At 23.3% G+C, this 19,933-nt stretch overlaps 3 protein-coding genes and 1 long non-coding RNA gene across 11 annotated transcripts; 2 read left to right on the top strand and 2 right to left on the bottom strand.

Moving 5' to 3' along the window:
• The first annotated feature begins 216 nt into the window (after positions 1–216).
• Positions 217–5,369, top strand: LOC107998803 (alpha-N-acetylgalactosaminidase). Of its 2 annotated transcripts, none has more exons than XM_017058274.3 (8): positions 217–313; positions 2,203–2,364; positions 3,646–3,820; positions 3,892–4,066; positions 4,140–4,234; positions 4,302–4,661; positions 4,729–4,893; positions 4,954–5,369. In XM_017058274.3, exons 2-8 carry the CDS (start codon positions 2,204–2,206, stop codon positions 5,140–5,142), a joined length of 1,320 nt encoding a protein of 439 aa, XP_016913763.1. In that variant the 5' UTR covers positions 217–313; position 2,203; the 3' UTR covers positions 5,143–5,369. The 2 variants fall into 2 exon arrangements, with proteins under 2 accessions (XP_016913763.1, XP_016913773.1); XM_017058284.3 differs by lacking the exon at positions 217–313 and adding an exon at positions 1,822–2,068.
• On the bottom strand, positions 5,276–11,744 carry LOC107998796 (phosphoribosylformylglycinamidine synthase). Of its 2 annotated transcripts, none has more exons than XM_017058250.3 (20): positions 11,607–11,744; positions 10,694–10,994; positions 10,485–10,626; positions 10,265–10,415; positions 9,775–10,165; positions 9,601–9,713; positions 9,247–9,507; positions 9,114–9,187; positions 8,887–9,043; positions 8,457–8,803; positions 8,118–8,354; positions 7,917–8,042; positions 7,559–7,786; positions 7,260–7,458; positions 6,932–7,197; positions 6,653–6,869; positions 6,389–6,568; positions 6,154–6,315; positions 5,798–6,079; positions 5,276–5,550 (listed from the first exon to the last, which is right to left on the bottom strand). In XM_017058250.3, the coding sequence occupies exons 2-20, from the start codon at positions 10,960–10,962 to the stop codon at positions 5,375–5,377; spliced, it is 3,978 nt and encodes a 1,325-aa protein (XP_016913739.2). In that variant the 5' UTR covers positions 10,963–10,994; positions 11,607–11,744; the 3' UTR covers positions 5,276–5,374. The 2 variants fall into 2 exon arrangements, with proteins under 2 accessions (XP_016913739.2, XP_061931437.1); XM_062075453.1 differs by having other exon boundaries at positions 10,694–10,769; positions 11,607–11,711.
• LOC133666149 (uncharacterized) lies at positions 11,014–14,418 on the top strand. Its single transcript, XR_009829873.1, has 2 exons — positions 11,014–11,223; positions 14,001–14,418. It is a non-coding gene; the product is annotated as an uncharacterized LOC133666149 (long non-coding RNA).
• Positions 11,789–19,852, bottom strand: LOC107998813 (mediator of RNA polymerase II transcription subunit 25). 6 transcript variants are annotated; one of them, XM_062075459.1, is made up of 16 exons: positions 19,638–19,852; positions 18,661–18,743; positions 15,811–15,944; positions 15,679–15,724; positions 15,416–15,543; positions 15,120–15,339; positions 14,462–15,059; positions 14,023–14,372; positions 13,721–13,899; positions 13,501–13,663; positions 13,223–13,414; positions 12,943–13,137; positions 12,563–12,748; positions 12,407–12,466; positions 12,204–12,317; positions 11,789–12,102 (listed from the first exon to the last, which is right to left on the bottom strand). In XM_062075459.1, the coding sequence occupies exons 2-16, from the start codon at positions 18,721–18,723 to the stop codon at positions 11,959–11,961; spliced, it is 2,772 nt and encodes a 923-aa protein (XP_061931443.1). In that variant the 5' UTR covers positions 18,724–18,743; positions 19,638–19,852; the 3' UTR covers positions 11,789–11,958. The 6 variants fall into 6 exon arrangements, with proteins under 6 accessions (XP_061931443.1, XP_028522517.2, XP_061931444.1 ...); XM_028666716.2 differs by lacking the exon at positions 19,638–19,852 and having other exon boundaries at positions 18,661–19,582; XM_062075460.1 differs by lacking the exons at positions 18,661–18,743; positions 19,638–19,852 and adding an exon at positions 16,697–16,810.
• Positions 19,853–19,933: the final 81 nt, after the last annotated feature.

The raw sequence follows: 19,933 nt of genomic DNA, 5'->3' as shown, positions 1-19,933 counted from the left end.
ATCTCTATTTGAAATTTATTAGAATATATTTAATTTATATTTAGAAAAATAATTTATAAAATTAATTAAAATTATTTTCACTTAATCATATAATCCTATATTTACAATGTGAATGAAATAAAAGTTTTAATAGTATTTCCATTATTCTTATCACAAACAATTGAATAAGAAAATGAAAAAATTTGTTATCTATTGCGCGATATTGAAACAACTATCATTCATTTGTCTTGTGTATACACATTTCTCAGTATATAAACGATACACGACGTATTGAAACATGTTTTGTGTCAGAAACATAAATTTGCTAAAAAAGGTAAGTATTAATTAAAAAATGTTAAAACTAATATTAAACTTTTTATTAAATTAAATTTAATAATATTATTTATTATTCACGCTATAATTATTTATTATAAATTTTAAAATAATAAAAAAAATATAAAAAATTTTATTAGTTTATTGAATCAAATACAGTGAAATAAATATTATAATTTTGTATAATAAAATGTCACTTACTTAATAACATTTATATATATACATATATATATAAAATATAAAAATTGTTACATCTCACACTATTTATCAAATGAAAAATTGAAAATTTCGAAAATATTTATATAAATAAATATAGTTAATAATATATAGATATTATCTTTCGAAATATTTTTTAATTTATTTACAAAACTAATTATTTAAAAAGGATTTGAAATATTTATATCTGAGTAATATTATTTAATCAATTTTTTTTGTTGTTGAATTATTATAACTTTTAAAAATTTTTTAAAATTATCATCTTATTTTAGGCACATGTATAATAATACAATTTTGTTAAAAATCTATTTTTAGACTAATATTAATATTATATCGTCAGTCGATAAAGAAATATTAGAATTCATTTTCAATTTTGATTTTCAATTAGTAATCGAAATGCCTTATTTATATTAATTAATTATTTATTAATTAATAAAATTAATTATTTATTTACTTAATTTTTCTGAGATATTGATGAAAGTCAAAAATCAAATTAAATCAACATTTTAAATATTTTTTTTATATTTCAAAAAAAAAAAGTAAAAAATAACATAATTTTTACAATAATTCAAAAAATAAATAATAAGTCAGAAATTATTCAACCTATCATTTTTCAATAAATTAAAAAGTTTTTTATATATTTTTTTACTATATTTTTTATAATTTTTTTAAATCATTTTCTTTTTTATTAACAATCTTCAAATCTATATAATGCACATTCCATTTGTTCATCTCGTATTTGAATTCATACAACAAATTTTTCATTATTTATCTTAAATAATTGAAATTTCAAGTTATTGACTTAAAATATTAAATTATTAAAATCGTATAAAAATCGTATAAAAAATTCTTAAAATCGTATAAAAAATATTTCTATTTTTGAAAAATTTAAAATTAACCTCATTTATTATCAATCATTCATTTATTTAATTACTGATTTATTATAGAAACTGCTTTTTTTTCTTGCTAAAACTTTTTCAAATTTTTTCAATTAAAATGAAATGGATCATTGAGATGCAATATAACAATAATTTGAAAAATTAAATATAAATAAAAAATATTTTTAAATTGGAGAAAATTTATAGATTAAATATATAGATTTTATATTTATTTATGTTATTAATATTTATATTATTTATTATATTTATTATTTATATTATGTTATATTTAAATTATTATTTATATTATAATATGCCACAAAAAACATTTAATAATCATTGTTTAAAATAATCAAAGACAAAACAGATTCATAGGATAAAATAAATACTTTAGATGTAATAATTGTATTATAATAGTCACAACACCAATCTATACGTTAGTGTGTGAAGTTACTCGCTGTGTATACGAAAGGAAATCAATGTGTTCACACTATTAAACGACAGTGATTGGTGTGTAAAAATGAAATGGGGCATTGGGTGAAAGTACTCTTCGGTTGGAGGTCTTATATCAGATCAGTCACAGTCTGCCAACAGCCGTGCAGGATGTGGATAGAAGTTCTGCGTTGCTCCTAATGACCAGATTTCTTACTAACTCTGACGGAGTTTGTTTTTTTTTTTGTTAATTTACTCAGATTTTCATAAATTATGCTATTAAAATCATAAAATTAAAAATAATTAATGTTTGGTTAAAAATTGGTGAAAAGTTTCATAGTTAGAAAGAAACGTGTTTTTGCAGAATGTTGCAGATAATATGGATATGGTGTTTAATTGTGTCAGTGGCTGATTTGACATTGGCCCTTGAAAATGGTCTCGTGAAAACACCACCAATGGGCTGGCTTGCCTGGGAACGATTCAGGTGTAATACAGACTGCAAAAATGATCCTGAAAATTGTATCAGGTAAATGATTATTCTTTGAATTCTTTTTATGCATTTTGACATTAAGTTTAGATATATTTTATCTAGAAGAATTAGAATAATAAAATTTGTTCAAGATTAGAACATTATTTGTTCTTTATTTGAAATTATTTTATATATTTTATATAATATTTAATAGTATATTATAATTTTTAACAATGTATAAAATAAAATTTTATTAGTATTTTTGTTAATTATTTATATATTTTTTTAATAAATATCAAAAATTTTAATTTTTAATGATAATGAAATAAAAATATATAATATTTTCATGTAAAAATGTTCTAAAAAATTTTATTAAATTATAAATATAAAAATTTAAAGAATTTTTCCATTTTTTTAAGAATTAAAATAAGAAATTAAAAATGAATAAAGTATATGATTTATTGATATATTCATTTTCATATTATTTAATATATGTTTTTAAAATATATTAAAAATTTTGTGAATAAAAAAATATTATTTATTATTTATATAAATATAATAATATGCTTTCATACTTGAAATACTATAAAATTTTAAATTAGTGATTATATTTAAAATTATTAATTGTATTTATTTTAATAATATTATAAATTATTATATAAGTATTTATTTAATAATAATAATTAATAATTAATTCTTAATTTAATTTTCATTTTCATTTTTAAATTACTTATTCAAAATGATTACATATATATTAAAATTGTTTTCTTAAATCTGTTAATAATGAATAATAAATTTTTTTATTATTATTTATTATTATCACTTATATTTTTATTCATTATTATAAAAATACAAAACTTAATCATTCATTGTAATGAAATATTTAGAAAAAAAAAATATTAGAATAAAAATAAATATTAAAATAAATATTAGAATAAAAATAATAAAAAATAAATAATTTTATGATAATTTTAATAATATTAATATATAAATATTAAAATTAAAATATATTATCACTTTCCATAATTATGGAATTAAAAATAAATAGCAATTTTTTTCATAAAATATCAATTAGAAAAAATTATCATATATGATAATTTTATATTCATTTTTATATTAAATATTAAATCATCAATATGAAATTATAAGATTTTTAATAAGTTTACTGAGAGTTGTATCATAATTATTATGTAAATCTATTTTCTAGGTCCAAGGTTTCATTAGTAACATATAATATATAATGAGTAATATATGTTTTAGAAAATGAATAATTTATAGATCATAATCTAAGAAGAAAAGATTTTAAAATTATAATTAATATATCTTCATATTTTATAGTGATCGACTCTTTCGTACAATGGCAGACATTGTTGTAGCAGAAGGCTATGCTGCAGTTGGATATGAATATATCAATATTGATGATTGTTGGCTGGAAAAAGATAGAAGTGTTAATGGTCAATTAGTGCCAGATAGACAAAGATTCCCATATGGGATGAAAAGTCTTGCTAATTATGTGAGTTTTAATATATCATTCATCTTATCACAGAAGTTATAAATTTATTTTTATATATTTCCACTATATAGATTCATTCAAAAGGTCTTAAATTTGGAATTTATGAAGATTTTGGTAACTATACATGTGCTGGTTATCCTGGAATATTAGGATATTTAGAAACTGATGCACATACATTTGCATCATGGGATGTTGATTATGTAAAATTAGATGGATGTTATTCCCATCCTTCAGAAATGGATAGAGGTATAATTAAAACAATTTAATTAATAATTATATGTTTCAATGCTCTATATTTACAATTTATAACAAATTCTAGGATATCCTGAATTTGGATTTTATTTAAATCAAACTGGTCGAGCAATGGTATATTCTTGTAGTTGGCCAGTTTATCAAATTTATGCTGGTATGCAGGTTGGTATTGATATAACATCATCATATATCATCATATATTGTAATTTTAAATTTTATAAAATTTTAGCCAAATTACACTGCTATAACAGAACATTGTAATTTGTGGAGAAATTTTGACGATATACAAGATTCTTGGAATAGTTTAGAAACCATTATTGATTATTATGGAAATAATCAAGATGTGATTGTACCAAATGCTGGTCCCGGCCATTGGAATGATCCTGATATGTTGATTATTGGAAATTTTGGATTAAGTTATGAACAAAGCAAAACACAAATGGCATTATGGGCAATTTTAGCTGCACCATTATTAATGTCTGTTGATCTACGAACAATCAGGCCTGAATACAAAGCTATTTTACAAAATAGAAAAATTATTGCTGTAGATCAAGATCCCTTAGGTATTCAGGGTCGACGAATTTATAAAGTTAGTAAATTCATTTTTTTTAATACAAGACACTATCAAATATATTTAAATCTAGTCATAATTTCAGCACAAAGGTATTGAAATTTGGGCGAGACCAATTACTCCTGTTTATCAGAATTATTTTTCTTATGCTGTAGCGTTTATGAACAGAAGAACAGATGGTACGCCTTCTGATGTATCTGTTACGTTAAAAGAACTTGGATTACAGTATCCTGGAGGATATAATGTTGAGGTAATTACATATTTAATACATTTTTTTTAGATTATTTTTAACAAATAATTATATTTTTAGGATCTATATGAAGATGTAAATTACGGTGTTTTAACACCGCAAACGAAAATAAAAGTTAAAGTTAATCCTTCCGGGGTTGTAATATTACGCTGCGATTTACATTTAGAGGATATTTTTAATACGAATGAATTTTCGCAATATACACCGTCGAATCAACTATTTAAAGTGAGACAGAACTCATTTAAGTAATACAAATTAATTTTTATTAACCAATTTTAACTGTAATTTAACTTCTTTTTTGTAATATTTGACAAAAAAAATGTTACCATACTTTATTAAGAGAATAGGAAATAAAGAATTTTATAATCTGTAAACGTTAAGATTTGTTAAATAATGTTATATAGTTTATTTAAAAAAATATATGATTGTATTTACATTTACATATCAATTGCAATAATGAAAAGTATAAAAAATCATAGAATTAGTTTTTTGTCATACACCATGCATAAGCATTATCAAAAATACGCTGCCATGGCGAAGTAGTATATTTCCAATCATAAGGTTTCCAAGGCCATTGCCATATTTGTGAACATCGTTCAGGATGTGGCATCAATGCCAAATGTCTTCCATCCATTGAGCAAATACCAGCAATACCTTCTATAATAAATCATAAAATTTTTAAATTTTTTGTCTCAATTTTAAATAAAAAATACGAAAAATCCAGTTGTACATAAAAAAAATTATAAGATACTTTTAATAATTTGTGATCAATATAAATTTATAAAAAATATATTGTTTTTTGGAAAAAAAATTCTTTTTAAATCTAAAATTATAATTAACAATAAGAATAATAGAAATAATATAAATTATTTATTTTTATATATTAGTTCATAAGAAATATTACCTATACTTCCATTAGGATTAAATGGATATTTTTCAGTCGGATTACCAAAATCATCAGTATATTTAATGGCCAAGCAATGATTTTTTTTTAGTTTTTGTAAAATTTCATCATTTCTGAATGTAAATCTTCCTTCACCATGAGCAACCCATATACCTAAGATACTATTTTCCATTCCACTTAACATGATTGATGGTGATTTATCAATTTTGATAGTACTCCATCGACATTCGAATCTTTCTGATATATTATGATTTAGAAAAATATCTAATTCTTTAGTATTGTCTGAAATACAAAAAATAATTGAAAATACTAATTATAATAATTTATAAACATTCTTTTTATAATTAAAGTAGTACTGTTTTCGTTTCCTATCCATCCTAATAAAGACATCAATTGACATCCATTGCAAACTCCTAAGCTGAATATATCTTTTCGAGAAATAAATACTTTTAATTGTTTTTGAAGAGATGGATTAAATAAAAGACTGGCAGCCCATCCTTTAGCAGAACCCAGAACATCTGAAATTATTTTATTTAATTTTTAATTTTTTTGTATTTTGTAAAATAATAATTTATCTATTTATTAATTTACCTGCATAGCTAAAACCACCAGGGAATATAATACCTCTAAATCTATCAAATGTGATTTTATTTTGTAAGAAGTCTTGCATTGTTACATCCCAGACTTCAAAACCAGCTTCCATCAAAGATGCTGCCATTTCTCTATCACCATTTATACCTTCTTCTCTTAACACAACAACTGCAATTTTTGCTATAAAAATGATAAAATATGTACGTGCAATTAAATAAGATATTTTTAGATTTCATTATTAGATTTCATTAAATTTTTACTAACAAGATAAATTTTTATGAATTGCAATAGGTCTAACATCAGGATTAAATGTTAATTTATAAGCTGGTGCAGTTCTATCTTTTATTCCATTGAATTCTTCAAGTGCACATTCAATATTAGTTTGTCGACATTCTAATTGATAACTAGTTTCTTCCCATAAAGTCATCAATGATAACACTGTTGAATCCACAACAAGTTTTTCTTGTACTTGAACTTTTATCTAAGAATAAAATATAATAAAATTTGATATAAATAATTTATATATATATATATAATACATACTTTTGATGATAATCCAAATCCTTCTGATTGTCCAATTAGATATACAGGAACATTGAACTGTTTGAATACATTCAAAATGTAATTGTGATTTATTTGATCAATTTCTAATATCCATCCTATTTCTTCAGTAAATAAAATTTCAATGGGAGATCCTGTTTTGTGTAAAATATTCACATTTATTCCAGATATACCAGCAAAACACATTTCAAGAAGACAAGTAATAAGTCCACCATCGCTAATGTCATGTCCTGCCAATATTTTTTCCTCTAACAAAAAGAATTTCAAACATTATTAATTTTCTTTAAATTATATTTTGACTATTAATTACCTGCAATTAAAAGTTGAATAGCTTTAAAAGCATTTTTTAATATATCAATTTGTTGTACATCCGGAACTTCATTTCCAAGAGATTTATAAACTTGAGCCAAAGCAGTACCACCAATTCGACTTTTTCCATTTGATAAATCTACAAATAATATGTAACCATTTTTACCAATTGCAGGTGCTTTTAAATCAGGCGTTATTACCTATAATAAAAATATAATAGAAAATAATATATTATATCAATAATTGAATGTAAAAATAAATTTTCAAAGTAAAAATACTTCAAAAATATTTTTATCTCACTTGTTGGATATTAGGACAAGGAGCATAACAAGAAACTACAAGTGTGCCTGGTGCTTTAACGATATCTTTTCCAATTCGCGCAGCCATACTAAGAGAATCTTTTCCTCCATCAACTGCTATTCCTAATTCATTCATAATTGAACACATAGCAGAACATGCATCATACAAAGCAGCACCTTCTCCTGGCAATTTTGCAGCCCACATCCAATTTCCACTACATTTAATATCCTAAATATATAAAATATTAATTTATTAATAATTAATTTAATATTTTATAATTTATTATTAATAAATATAAATTAATATATTTATACATTTAAAATATATGCAAAAATTAAATTATATAATAAATTAATACCTGTATATTTGAAATACGTGCAAAGACTAAATTAGTCAATGCTTCTGCTACAGTCATGCGAGCTCCAGCAGCTGAATTTATGAGACCTTTTATTGGTTGTTCTCCAATAGAAGTTGCTATACCAACCTATAATATTTCATTTATTTTATTTCTTTATAATAATTAATTCTATTTTCTTTTATTTATTTATTTTTTATTTACAGTTGAGAAATGAGAAATTGCTGTTACAGCAACATTAGCAAGAGGAGTATGTAGAGGACCAACACACTGTTGTTGTGCAATTAATCCAGTAACAGAACGATCAACTTTATTAGTTAAATACCGTTTACTTGCTACCGAAGGCAACCGTAAAACTCTTTCTAAAGCAGCTTGTACAGTTAAATTTTTTGGTATTTTAATAGTAGATAATTGGGTTATTTGTCTCAAAAGATTAAAAGTCTATAAAAATATTAATAAATTATTATTATTATAAATTATTAACTATTTATTGATATAATTATTAATCTTATTAAACTTAATTTTGTTAAATTTTTTGTTTACCTTTTGGGGCATTTTTCCTAATACTAATTCTAAATCTAAATCAACTGGATGTCTTGTTTTGTATTCATAATTTTCATTTAAATATTTCGAAGAATCATAATCATTTTCTTCTGAAAGAATAATTTTACCATTTCCTGTAACAATGCCTACAAAATTAATAGGACATTTTTCTCGCATTGCTATTTCTTTAAGTAAGTTACTATTTTCTGATTTACAAAGTATAGCATCATTTTCTTGATATTCAGCGCCCCATAATTCTAAAATACTAATGCTTGGATCACCTAATTCAAATTTCTTTGCAAAGATCACTGCACCCTCGGGTTCTACTAATTCTTTTAAAACATTGCCTATTATTTTTAAATAACAATTAATAATTTGATATAATACTATTATATATAATTGTAATATAACTTTTTAAAAGTTTCTATACCATTTCCTCCAGCTCCTTGGTCATGTATACTAAGTATTGGGTTCTTTTCTCCCATTTCAATGCAAGCACGAACAACTCTATTCAATTTTTGTTCCATTTCAGGATCACCTCTTTGTACGGCTCCGAAATCTAATTCCATTTTATTATCACCTTGTACCTAACAATTCTTAATTTTTAATCTTTAATTATTAACAAGACATTAATTATTCTTTGAAATATAAATTTACCTCAATTGAACTAGCTGAACCACCTCCTACACCAATTCTATAAACAGGACCACCAATTTTAATGACTTCCATACCTGATATATAATAAATTTTAATATTTTATATTATCATTTAAGTAGTAATTTTTACTTACCCTTTTGTGGTAAAATTTTTTGAGACATATTTGCATCCATTGTACCTAATCCCCCGCTAAACATTATAGGTTTAATCCATTCGCGTCGTACACCAACTTCATCTATCATACCAAATGAACGAGTAAAGCCACATATGATAGGTTCTCCAAATTTATTGCCATAATCAGATGCTCCATTGCTAGCTTGAATTAGAATTTCTAATGGAGAAGCCATATTATTGGGATATGGTATGTTTTCTTCTTCCCATGGTAAATTGTATTCTAAAAAAAAATTAATAATTAAATACATTATTTTATTTAAAAACATTATTTTTCTAATTTTATAGTTTGAATGAAATATATAAAAATACAAACCTGGAATGTGCAAATTACCAACAGAATAACCAACTGTTCCTGCAATGTAATATCCTCCTCTACCAATTCCTTGAATATCTCTCAATCTTCCTCCAGTTCCAGTTGCAGCCCCACTGTAATTGCAATATTTATAAGTATATTAAAATAGTTTCTAAGAAATTTTTAAATTTTTACCTAAATGGAGCAACTCCTGTTGGAAAATTGTGAGTCTCTGCTGTGAATATCAAATCCTGATCTACATTTTCTAAATGAAAAGGACTGCATGTGTAAGTCTTATTTGGTCGTAGAACTTTTATTTGATATCCCTTAATTGCACTACTATTATCACTAAACTTAATTGTATTGTTTGTATTGGAATATTTTTGTGTTCTTATGATCATATCGATTAAAGATTCTTTCATTTCTTCACCATCAATAATTATTTTACCTTTAAAGAACCAATGTCTACTATGTTCACTATTTGATTGTGCTAAATCAAAGCATTCAACACTAGTTGGATTGCGCTTCAACTTATTAAGAAATAAATCTGTGTAAAAATCTAAATCCCAATTATCAAATGCTAAACCTAAAGAAAATGTTTAAAAAATAATATAAGAATAACATTAATATAGATAGTAACAATTTTATATTCTTGTATATTTCATACTTTATTTTGAATATGTACCTAATTTTGAATTTACTTTTTCTAATGCTATTCTTCCTTCTTTTAAAACATCAACTTCGAACCAATTTTCTGGTCGAAATCCATGATCAAATGTTTTTATTGGTTTCATATATTTATATTCAGTCATTTTATCATGCAATACATTTGCTATCTAAAAAAATAAATGTAAAAAATATTTATATTAAATAAAATTAATGCAAAATTATGGTTATTTACATACAGAATCTTCAATTTTCTTATCAATTATTCCATTATGTTTAATATAATATCTAGTTGTTACTTCAATTCTTGTTATTTTGTTTAAATTTACAGATTTACAAATTGATACAGCATTGCTAGAGAATGCTGTAGAAAAATTTAATCTGTAATAATATAATAATTTTTATTTTAAATAATATAATTAAACTATTACTAATCAATTTAACTTACCTTGGACCAATTTCAATAATAAGACAATTGTTTAATTTTTCATTAAATGTACTGGAACTCTTTAAATTATGTGATTCTAAAGGAGAATTTAAAATCCATTTTAATATTTTTAGTTCTTCTTCAGTTAAATGTTCCTTAATTTCAACATAGTAACAAAATTCAGTTTTTAGACTAATAATTTGATTTGTTATTTGAATAATATCATTGAATTTACTTTTAAGTTGGCCTGATTTAAGACCAGGTATTTTGTAAAATCTTATAATATCCATAATTTAAAAATTAAATATCACAGGATAATAAACTACACAAAAGAAATAAAAAATACAATCAAATAATTAAAGAATAAATATAATAATAGATTGAAATGATTTAAGTTGATAATTATATTTATTAAGATTCCCTAGTGAAACTAATAAGTAAAATATTGAGTTATCTTAATTTATCAATAAAGTAATTGCAAAATAGAATGTTTGTATCATGATAACAATTAGAAAATATGAGTTGAGGTCAAAAAGACATCTTACTCAATAGTATGTATTCTGTCTTTATTGAAATTAGATATTTAATTATATTTTCAAATTATTTTAATATTTACTACAAAATTATTTAAGAAAGTTTTATATTTTTAAAATTAAATAAGAAAAAAAATAAAAACAAATATTTATAATTATCAATATGTTTTACGTCATAATTTATTATTGTTGTTATTGTGTTATAAACAAAAATAAAATATTTTTGAAAAAAAAAAGCTTCACGTAAAAAAATAGAAACATATGAACATAATTTGATTATAGAATTTTAATATTTTAAAATATCAATATAAAATTAAATTTTATTAATTAAAAATTATATTGTTAAAATATAATTGAAAATAAAATTATTTATTATTAATATATTATATATTTTTACGTACAATGTATCTTTATTATCTTTTTATATTTCCTCATACAAATGTTTTTTCACATACATGATGTATTAATGAATGATGCATAACCTCGCCTTTCTCCACGTGTTTTTTTATCTGTTAATAATTTTTTACAAAAATTCTTATAACAAATTTTTACAAAGCAAATTTAGAAATGATAAACAATTTAATATATTTTATTTATTCTAATTTATTTAATATTTTTTTTTATAAAAATGAATATACTTGTTTTAAGTTTTTAATTTAGATATACATAAATATTGTAAAATTTTTTTATACTTAAAAAATCATTTTAATATAATATTTACAATATAATATTTAAAATAATTATTTAAATTATTTATCCAAAGACGTCATAATTAGGAACATCCTCAAATTGTTGATTTTGTGGATTACCAGGAGCCATAGGTCTTGTTGTCATCTGACCTCTAGGACCAACCATTTGTTGCTGTAATCCAATTACTTGTCTATATGGCGGCTGTGGCTATAAAATTAAAACATTTTTCATTTAAGATATAATTCAACTTTAATATAATTATTACGTAATTTAAATATTTATATGATAAACATATAATAAATTCATACTTGTTGTAATAAATGTCTAAGACCAATATTCGAAACAGGCCTCATCAATCTTGGAGCATTTGCTTGTTGATTCGTCATACCAGCAGGATTTAGTGCTCTTTGGGCTTGCTGAGCCTGTAACAAATTTTTTTTATTTGTTTCGTTTCTTCTTCTGCACGAAGTTATACAACAGAATTTATGATAACTTCTAAAAAACAGTTCACCTCCAACTGTTGTTTATATTGCATTTCCTGTTGCTGTGCTACTTCTAGATTCTGTTGAATCTATAAAGTTAATTATATTATATGAATTCTGTGAAATTTATTTTAGTATGTGTTTTTTTTTTCTTCCGTATTTTTGTGTTATATTTATTGGCTTACATTTATTTCCAGTTGTGATTTATATTGCGCCTCCTGTTGCTGCGCAGCTTCTAACGTTTGCCGTAGTTGTTGAATTTTTAATAAATTTTGATGCCTAGCTATTTCTATGTCATCAAATGGTGGTCTTTGTTGTCCTATCATCGTACCAGAGGCTGGAGCCACTTGGGGACCAGTAATACCACCACTCTATCACCGCATCAATAAAACGAATTATTTTTTTTTATTTTCATAATTTATTATTTAATAATTTATATTTATGTATATTTTATAGATAATATTTCTAATTGTTAAATATTTCTTTACTTGTTATTGATATAAAAGTAATTATTTTAAATTAAGTAATTATTTTATTTCATCATATAATCGAGATAAGTTTTTACCTGCATATTTAATTGATTTTGGGGACCAGCAGATGAACTTAATGTTTGTTGTGGAGCATTTGTAGAAACTACATTCTGAGTTATTTGTCCTCCTCCCATAGCCATAGTATTTGTTTGAGACATAAGAATACCTCCTTGTGATGTACCTGTAGAAGGCATTGGACCAGCTATTGCATTTCCTTGAGCAGCTCCAGCCTATTAAATGTAGATATTAATTAAATATATTTAAAAATATTTAAAATAATATAATAATTATGTTAAAATATAAATTTTTATTTACTTGTCCTTGTCTCATAGAAGCATGCGATGTTTTTTGTTGTTGAATTACTTTACGGAGACGATCTACAAAACCTGTCTGATCATTTGGAATGAATCCCAGATATGTTCTTCTTTCTGCTGTATAAAGAAGGATAAGTATTTTTATGTCGCAAGCTGTTGTTGCTTGCAAAAAAGTAAAATGGACACAACCCGCCTAAAATATTTTATTTATTTTATAAATAAAATACAAAAAAAGAAGTTCATTTTATTATATTATTATATATAATGCAATATACTAACAAATCCAGAATTCATGACTTTTGTCAAGGATTCCAATGCTTCACAAGGTGTTGGATGAAACAGAACGGATTTAGAGTTTTTTAAATAAGATCCACCAATATTTCCTATCAATTGTTTAGGCATTAACTGCATAATTAATTTTTGTGGCCATGTATCAGCTTTCCTATAATATATTAAATTTATAATAGTTCATGATTATATAATATTCATAAAAACTTACAATTCTGGATCTCCGTCCTTGGAATTCGCGGAAACTTGGCATGGAAGATGTCTAGTTTGTTTTTGTGCATCTGCAGTTGTTTTAGCTTTTTCAACCCATTCAATAATACCTTGCCATATAGTATGTCTTTCACGTGGTGTGCTAATTTGTGGCCCTGGTCCTACTGTGCCAGCAGTACCCTTCAAGAATTATATTAATATGATCAATATATAATGAATATTATGATTTATATTTCTTTATTGTAAACTCAATATAATATATTTTGGATTTCTTATTTTAGATAATATAAATTTGAGAATTACTTGGTTTTGAGGATGAGTTACTTGCTGCTGTTGAGTTACTGAAGATACAGATGCCTGAGTTTGAGAAGCAGTAACTGTTTGTGGCACTTGAGTGGGCACTGATTGACTTACACAGGATACTGTTAGCTGTCCAGCTTGTCCATGGGTTTGTTGAGCTGTTATTGACATTGAAGCTTGTTGTTGGACATTTTGTTGCTGCTGCTGCTGCTGCTGTTGTTGTTGTTGCTGCTGTTGCAATTGCTGTAGTTGAGTTAATCTTAATTGTTGTTGTTGAGTTAATTGTTGCTGCTGCTGCTGTTGTTGTTGTTGTTGTTGTTGCGCATTAGCAGCCATGACATTGATATTAGTCACTGAAGATGTAAAATATACATAAATATATAACATATTAATTTTTTTATTAAAAGTAATTACTACTAATATTATAAAACATTAATCTTACCATCCATTCTTCCAAAGGGAGTTACATTAAGTCCGATTGAAGGTGGAGGTTGATTCAATTGCGCTATTAAAGCACTACTTTGTGTATTTGTTGGGCCTGTAGTACCTGGTGGTACAAAGTGCTGTCTCCATCTAGGATGACTTGTCCTTGCTGTTACATTTGTAGGATGATAAGTCGGTGGAGCAGATATCTGAGGATTATAAGGAGGCCGTCCAGCGTTCATTGCAGTTGCCATTGGTACTACTGTTTGATGAACTGAACTAATATTTTGAGGAGTTGGATTTCTAAATGGAGGACCTTGAGATTGAGTTGGTTGTGTAATACTCTGTTGAACTTGATTTGTATTCGGACTATCGTTACTTTGTAATGGACTTAATGGAATTTGTGCAGCAGTGCCTGATGTATTATGAACAGCCCCACCGATTGTAGGACTAACAGGTCTTTCTTTTAAATTATAATTACGTAATAAAACCAAATGTCGCGGATCTTTAGCATAATTTTTAGTTTGAGATGATTGTAAATCTCCTCCAGCTTTTTCAAATAATTTAAATAATGCAGGTATTTTTCGTGGCGATAATATTGAAAGATTAATATTTCTCTGAAAAAAAAAAGATTTTTATTTATATTTAATTTATGATTATTATTAATTACAGTATACCTCTTGATAAAGTGTGGCTAATTGTTCTATAGTATGCCCAGCAAATTTATATGATTCTTGTATAACCGTTTGATATGGAGGAGAATTGCAAATTAAAATACAATGTTTTTGTGGTGCTGTATTTGGTTCACGTCGTAATTGTAAGTCTTCAAAACATTGTAATCCAGTTGCAAGACCTTCTCCAATATTTGCAAAACATTCACCTTTTCCTCCAACCATTCTATTTAAATAAAAATATTACTAATTTTTATCAAAAAGATTAAAAAAAAATCTGCTTTCTAAAAAATTTTGCTTACTCTAATTTTTCTAAAACAAGTAATAGTTTATGAGGATTTGCATATGGTCCAAAAGTTTCTGTACATGGTGCTGGCAAACAATCAGCAGCATGATATACTACTATTCCATATAATGTTGTACTATTTTGCTAAAAAATATTTTATTATTAGATAAAGGATATGAAAAATATATATATATAATATTAAAAATATTAAAATATTAAAATAAAAAATACTCTAAAATAATAAAATAGATTAAAAAGTAAAAGATAATATTATTTTACCTCAGAAACATATTCTCTATCTTCAATACCACCTTGACTAAAATATCTATATGATATAATATTTTAAATTAATAAACATTAAAACAAATCAAAAATATTTAATATAATTTAATATGAAAAATAGAAACTTACTCAAGTGTGGGAGTAAGATAATTAGTTTTTAAATCATTAAGATATGCTCCATTAACAGCTGTTCCTTCAATTACAAATATTACATCGGCTTGAATACCATGCTCTGTAGGACCAGCTACCATTTTTACTCCGTTCTTTAAAATAATAAAAATATATAAAATAAATATAACAAATAATATAAGATTTTTATTATAATAAAAATGCATATTATAAATAACTTTTTAAAATATTATTTTATTAAAAAACTAATAAATAAGAAATAATATTTTTAATATAAATTTTTAAACATTTCACATGATAATATTATAATAATAAATAATAATAAATATTAAATTTTTACAAAATAAATTAATAGTTATTTTCTATTAATTTTAAATTATATTTATGGCACAGTAATATGAAACTTACAAAGAGTTTATAAATTAAATAATAATAATAATAATCATTTATATATATTACTAATATTAAAATTGAAATTATTTAAATATTATAACTAATTAATTTTTAATTATTGATGTCATTATAATATAATTATAATTTATAGTTAAATGTGTCATTTTCCAAGAATTAACTAATTATATCACATCTAATTATATCATAATTATATTTCATTATATCATATCTCAAAGAGATATATAAAGGAAAATATTATTATAAGTAATATTTTATTATATATAAAATTATTATATCAAAATATTTAATCATAAAATAAGACAAACCATTTCAATCTCTACAAGAAAATGATTCTTGCATTCATTTCATTAATTTAATAACAAAAAATGTAAAACAAATAAAATACAAAATTGTATTAACTTTACTACTTTATTTAAAATAATTCATTAAGTATATTCTATCATACTTTCTTTTGAATATAAGAACTGCTCACCTTAGGCACGCGAATTGTAGTAAAACTAACATGCGACATGCGATAATGATAGCACGCTGAGCGAAGTGAGACAACAACCAAAAGATTCTCAAATCAGCGCCATCTGGTATTTGAATATTTGACAAAACTTTGACTTATTATTAGCACGGTAGAATATGCAAGAAAGTATTCAAACAAGTAATAATAAAATTGCAAAAAAAGAATAGTCAGTAGTTTTTCATCAATTTTGAGGGCACTATTTAGAAAATTCATTAATTATTTTCTTTTTATTCAAAACTTTTGCATTTTGTAAATAGAACTTTAAATAAGTTTTTTGTATTTTTAATGTGAAATTGTTTCTAATTAATTATTTATTATTGATTAATAATTTCTAATATACCAAATATTATATAAAAAATTAATTAATTATTCATTTTCTAATTAAAATTTCTGTATTTTTAAGCTTGCATTTTGAAGCAGAGTTAGATCTTTAAGTAAATTTCTCGTATCAAATATTTTAAAGTAAAGTTTTTTCATTAATTATTTATTAATAATTATTAAAAAATGTCTTTATTAAATCTTTAATTCAATAATTGCATAATTCAATAATAAAAATCAATTTATTCATTTAAATTATAATAAAATTATAAATCAAATATATAAAAGGAAGAAAAGAATTAACATTTCAAATGTATATAATCATATTTAGAAATAAATTTTATAATAATGAAAAATTAGTAAAAAATTTATTATATATTATTGATATGAAGAATTAATCGATAATAAAATAAATAAATAAATAAAAATTCACATTAAAATTGATACGAGAAACTTGTCTAAAAGTCTCTTTAAGATGCAAGCAAAAATTTTTATTAGAAAATTTTAAATAATTGATTAATTTTTGATATAGCGATTTTGGTATATTTTTTTCAATTTTATAATAAATAATTAATGGAAAAAAATTTCACATTAAAATTGAAATAAAAAATTTATATGAAATTTTCTATCTATAAAATGTAAGTTTAAAGATATAAAAAAAGACAGAAAACGAAAACGAATATTAATTTTCTATGTCTTCGATGTATTATAAATTATTGTTTGTTAATAAATATATAATAAAAATAATAAAAAAAAATTGATACGAGAAATGTTTCTAAAACTCTGGCTGTAAAATGCAACTTTAAAAGTGCACAAATTTTGAATAGAAAATTAATTAATGAATTTTCCAAATAATATTTTTGAAGTAGCAGAAAATGTTTTTTATTTTTCTCATATAATTTTTTATCTATAACTTCAAGTATCTCATTGTATGTATATATCTCATTGTATATCTTATATTCTATTATGTTAATAACAAATCAGAATTATGGATATTCAAATGTAATATGGCATTGATATTTTAGTTATTTCATTTACAAAAATTGTGTTTTTAAAAATATTCAAAAAACATTTCTAAGACTGATAATCAATTTTATTCTGTTTTATTTATTATAGAAATATACTAATATTTAATGTATTCATGAATTAAAAAACATTGTATTAAAATATCATATCTTTTTTGGACTGAAAGTACGAATTTTAATATTTTTATATTCTTTGATTATAAAAATTTAAAACAATTTAAAAAGTATATAAACAATAATCTGAAACATTCTCAATTATCATGTATCATTTATAATATTAAAATTTATATTGATATTTGAATTGAAAAGAAATGCTATTTATTTCTGACACATTATATTTACTATGCATTTTCTTACATACAGATTACATATATACAGATTACATAATTTTCTTACATATATTTAGATTATACATTTCATAATATATATACATATATATATATTATTATGAAAAGATAATAATTTGAAAATAAAAATACACAAAATATATTTATATTAATAAGTTTTATTCTTAATATTATTATTTCTTTTATACAAAATTTTAATCATTATTGCAGCCATTAGCAAATTTGTTTTACTTACATATATAGTAATACAAATTTCCCAAGTCACACCACGAGGAGGTTGCTGCAAATAGTGACCCATCCACCCTTCCTTTGCAAACTCTAAATTGTGATAAACATCATCACAGTATATTAACCGTTCATTCCAATTAGAATAGACGGTATACATATAAAAAAATAGATCTATCCGAAAAAAAGGTAGACGTGCTAATCATCGCCTATCATCTTTTTAATCTAAATTATCAATCCCTAGCTAAACTTATAACTAAGCTAAGCCCTAAAGAAAAATGAAGATTTTTGATAGATAGGATTTTTAAACTACGCAATTGTTTAATTTATGTATTACTTAATGGCATACTCCTTAATAAAAGAAGAGCCTACGAATGACGAAACGATATTATTTAAATTATATTGGAAATTACGCTGATTTGATTACATTGCTCGTCTCGTCCGATACGTCGTCACGAGGATAGTTGGAATTCCTCTACTCCCGTTATCACGATTATAGAGAAAGATAAAACAAAATAGAATATAAACATTAAATGCGTTACTATTCCATTTATACATTGCGAATATTACAGACAAAACAAAGCTTGGAAACTGCATTTCTTTGCGATGCAAAAAAACTATGTTTCTTTTGCTTCTGTTCACATCAACAATCGCAAAAGAATCCTAATGGTTTACCAATTTTATTAGAAAAAGGCACTTAAGGAACGATAGAATATAAACCCATCAAATCACCGTGTCTCATAAAATGGGTCTTGTAATGGAGATACACAATATGGACATATTTTAATCCAAAAAAATCAAATTATTCCCAAACGTAGCACAAATTATATTTTCTTGATTATAAAATTTCAGAAAAAAATGCGAAAATGTTCAAATTGACTATGTCAAAAGAACAATGGCAACCATTTCCATTTAATTTTACTTTCATGAAATATATAATTCTTATCTTACAGACAAATAGAAGAAAATAAGGAAAAAGGGACTTACGGGATTACAATGAAATCAATCTGCAAAAAAAAATGAAACACACGGAAGACGCGGAAGACCTGAAAAATATTAATATATGAAACGAAACAATTACACAATAGTCTAGTTTGAACATAATGTTACGAATTAAAATAAAATTAAAAAGAGGAAGAATTAGAATTAAAAATATTAAGAATAATATTTAATAATATTATATAATATAAAATATTAAGAATAATATTAATATATAATATCAAAATTTTCAAAAAAAATTAAGAATTATTAAAAAGAATAAAATGAGAACAAATGAAAAAAAA

Source organism: Apis cerana, linkage group LG5, assembly GCF_029169275.1.
Source record: "Apis cerana isolate GH-2021 linkage group LG5, AcerK_1.0, whole genome shotgun sequence".
NCBI classification, from domain to species: Eukaryota; Metazoa; Arthropoda; class Insecta; order Hymenoptera; family Apidae; genus Apis; species Apis cerana.
The sequence above is the reverse complement of the archived record's forward strand: the minus strand, read 5'-3'. Positions and strand labels throughout refer to the sequence as shown.

Excerpts from the sequence above, each read along its gene's own strand:
- LOC107998803 (XM_017058274.3), top strand. The coding sequence starts at position 2,204 with ATGTTGCAGATAATATGGATATGGTGTTTAATTGTGTCAGTGGCTGAT. Across the intron at positions 2,365-3,645 it reads GATCCTGAAAATTGTATCAG|TGATCGACTCTTTCGTACAA; the intron begins GTAAATGATTAT and ends CATATTTTATAG. Across the intron at positions 4,894-4,953 it reads CTGGAGGATATAATGTTGAG|GATCTATATGAAGATGTAAA; the intron begins GTAATTACATAT and ends TTATATTTTTAG.
- LOC107998796 (XM_017058250.3), bottom strand. The coding sequence starts at position 10,962 with ATGGATATTATAAGATTTTACAAAATACCTGGTCTTAAATCAGGCCAA. Across the intron at positions 10,166-10,264 it reads AAAAGTAAATTCAAAATTAG|GTTTAGCATTTGATAATTGG; the intron begins GTACATATTCAA and ends CATTTTCTTTAG. Across the intron at positions 9,044-9,113 it reads GTTCAGCTAGTTCAATTGAG|GTACAAGGTGATAATAAAAT; the intron begins GTAAATTTATAT and ends AAGAATTGTTAG.
- LOC107998813 (XM_028666716.2), bottom strand. The coding sequence starts at position 18,810 with ATGTATACCGTCTATTCTAATTGGAATGAACGGTTAATATACTGTGAT. Across the intron at positions 15,725-15,810 it reads TATCTTACTCCCACACTTGA|ATATTTTAGTCAAGGTGGTA; the intron begins GTAAGTTTCTAT and ends TATATCATATAG. Across the intron at positions 12,467-12,562 it reads AATCACAACTGGAAATAAAT|ATTCAACAGAATCTAGAAGT; the intron begins GTAAGCCAATAA and ends TTAACTTTATAG.